This window comes from Monoraphidium neglectum (assembly GCF_000611645.1).
Source record: "Monoraphidium neglectum strain SAG 48.87 unplaced genomic scaffold scaffold05956, whole genome shotgun sequence".
Classification (NCBI taxonomy): domain Eukaryota; kingdom Viridiplantae; phylum Chlorophyta; class Chlorophyceae; order Sphaeropleales; family Selenastraceae; genus Monoraphidium; species Monoraphidium neglectum.
Window position 1 is genome coordinate 1 of NW_014007677.1, and position 2,642 is coordinate 2,642.

General features: G+C 64.8%; 1 protein-coding gene across 1 annotated transcript; it reads left to right on the forward strand.

The window, feature by feature from the left end:
* Positions 1-1,493: 1,493 nt before the first annotated feature.
* Positions 1,494-1,991, forward strand: MNEG_16079 (hypothetical protein; the record flags this gene model as incomplete). The annotated part of the gene is made up of 2 exons (XM_014035450.1): positions 1,494-1,703; positions 1,894-1,991. Coding segments are annotated over 2 exons (308 nt in total), but the record flags the coding sequence as incomplete, so codon positions are not given.
* Positions 1,992-2,642: the final 651 nt, after the last annotated feature.

The following is a 2,642-nucleotide window of genomic DNA, read 5'->3' on the forward strand; positions in this document are numbered from 1 at the left end:
GCGGACGCGTGAGCGCGGTGCGGCGCGCCGCGGGCGCCCGCGGGCAGGTGCGGGCGCCGATGGCCGGTTTTTAAAGCTATCAGGCGTTGGGGCAGGCCGGCTTCGGCCGCGCGGGCCCCGCGCCGCTGCTTCGGGGGTCGGGGGCGCGCCGTTTCGGCAAGGGGACCCTTTGCGACCCCGGACGCCTCACCAGGCTGGGTGGAAACCCTCAATCACTTGCACGCGCAACCGCCGTGTCTACCCAAACGCGCCGCCGGCCTCTGCCCCGCGGCGCCGCCGCACCTGGCCAGCGCTGGGGCGCGGCACGGAGCGGCCTTGTGCGCTTTTCAACCTCACACACTCACACACAGTAGGCGGCGTGGTGCCGGCACCGTGCGCCGTCTCTCGCCCCAGGCCTCCTTCGGCTGTTCGGTGCTTTTTGTATTGCTGTGCGGTATTGCCGATTCAAAGTGTCGGGCGCTTCACAGACAAGAAGTTTTCCCCCCAACCCCATTTCTTAGCAAGCGCCCAGCCGCTCGCGCACGGCAGGCCCACCCCTGCCTGCGCGTTTGGGCGCTCCACCCCACTTACCAGGTACAACACAACAAATTGTAGACAGCCCCATTACAATCAAAGCAAAGTGTGATCCCCTTGCCTGAACACAGTGGCTTGCCCCCAGAGCCTGTCACATATCAAGCCGTTAAAAGCCTGTCCAACGCTGTAATCATGGTGTCATGTGCCCCCATTTCGAGTGCTGCTGACCGGATTGCGCAACTCGGGAGTTGCAGACGCATCTAAGAGATTGTACAACAGCGGCGGAGTGGTGAGTGGGGACGTCCACGTTGTTGCACCCACCAGTCGTCACGTCCTGGCCGCCCGCATCAGCCCCACATCAGCGCTGCACTGGCGGCCGCGCACTGCTCTCACCCACGCAAGGGCGTCCCAAGTGTTCGTACGGAGGCGTTAACGCCTCCATGGTGCTGCAAACAAATTTGTGGCGAGTGACTCTGCCAGGTTCGTCTGTAAGGATTAATCAAGACTTGTGAGCAGCGCCTTGCCTCTGCTGATACCTACTGGCATTCCCATCCCGTGATGTGTGGACATTTCTGCTGGTTTACCTGCTGCCTGCTGGCAACATTAGGGTTTCGCTTGGTTGCACTGCATGATCGTTTGATGTGCTGAGGTGGCGGTACTGCAGGAGGCAGCGGAGTGGGAAATTGACACGTGGCCCCATGCGTTTGCTGCGGAACAGGCCAGTTGCGCATGGTTGTACAGGCTGGCCCAGGCTGGCAGCAGCGTGATGTGGCGGACAAGAGTGGCAGCTTTCCAGGTGCACGTCCGAGGCAGGGGAGAGAGCGTGCATAGCACGAGGTGGTCCATGCCTGTCAGCCGCTTCCACCGCCCTTGTTCATATTACAAGGAACGTATATTGCCGCCATAGCATGTCAGCCTGCCCACAAACGCCCTCTGCAGCGAGCTCGTCGCCGGACTACCTTTGCTCTTTGTACTCGGACATGTGGCGATCTATCGCCCGTCTAGGGGGCCATGGAACCCTCTTGGCTCACAAGAGCTTCGTTGCCAGGCAGATCACTTCAAGCCCAGCCGTGCTGGCCTCGCTGAGACCCACCAAGCGGGGCGTGGAGGTGCAGGCCGCTCTGAAGAGGCGTGTCAAAAAGACGGAGTTTGCGGGCGACGACACGGGCGTCGGTGTCACAAAAGATCAGGTGAGGTGCTTTGGCGCCCATCAAGCGGGCCTTATTTTCCGCAGCGAAGGGGCGCGGAAGATCATTTACGTCTATCTGATCATATACATGCTCCACGGCGGCGCCTCACCTACGCCGAGCTGCGCCACGCTGTGCGTGCCGCGCCCTTGCGGCCCCTTCCGAGCAACCTCCCGTTCAACTCCCCATTCAGGCGCAGAAAAGAAAGGTCCTCAACGATGTCGTTGCCAACATCAACATGAAGCACGGCGACGGCTCCCTCATGTCGCTTGGGGACAAGCCGCTGGCCGTGTGAGCGCTGTACCCCGGGGGCTCGTGCAGCACCTGGCCCGTGCACCCGCCCCTTCTCGCCAACTCCCCTTGGCGCCGCGCGCGCCCCTTTCAACGATGTGCGGGCGGCCCAAGAGCACCCCTCGTCCCGCGGGCGGCCTAGAACCGGCCGCGGTCGCATATGTACGCGCGTGCATGCGCATGCGAGCGTATGCATGCAGGCCTTCTCGTCGCCACCCCGTGCACCCCAGCAAACGCCCGCTGCCCCGCCGGCCGGCCCTGGGGCCGCCCGCCTTACCCCTCGACCCTCGCCCCCAGTGCTGTGTCGCCGTCTGGCTGCCTCACCCTGGACCGAGCCCTGGGGGGCGGATACCCCAAAGGACGCATCGTGGAGGTGCGCCGGATGGTGGAGGCGCGCGTGCACACGGGCACCCCCAATTCTGGGGCGGGCCGTGGCCGTGGGTGCAGGCGCAAGCGCGTTTCCAGCGCGGTCGCAAGCGGCTCGATGGGCCCATGGGGTTGTGGGGCAGCCGAGCAGCGCGGCCCAGTGCTCGTCCTGTGACAGACCCGCACCGCAGCGCCCGCTTGCCGCGCCACCCCTGCCACCGCTGCCCCTCCCTCGACGTAGCTGCCCCGGTCAGCGAGCGCGCGCCGCCGCCCGGCGCCCTCCCC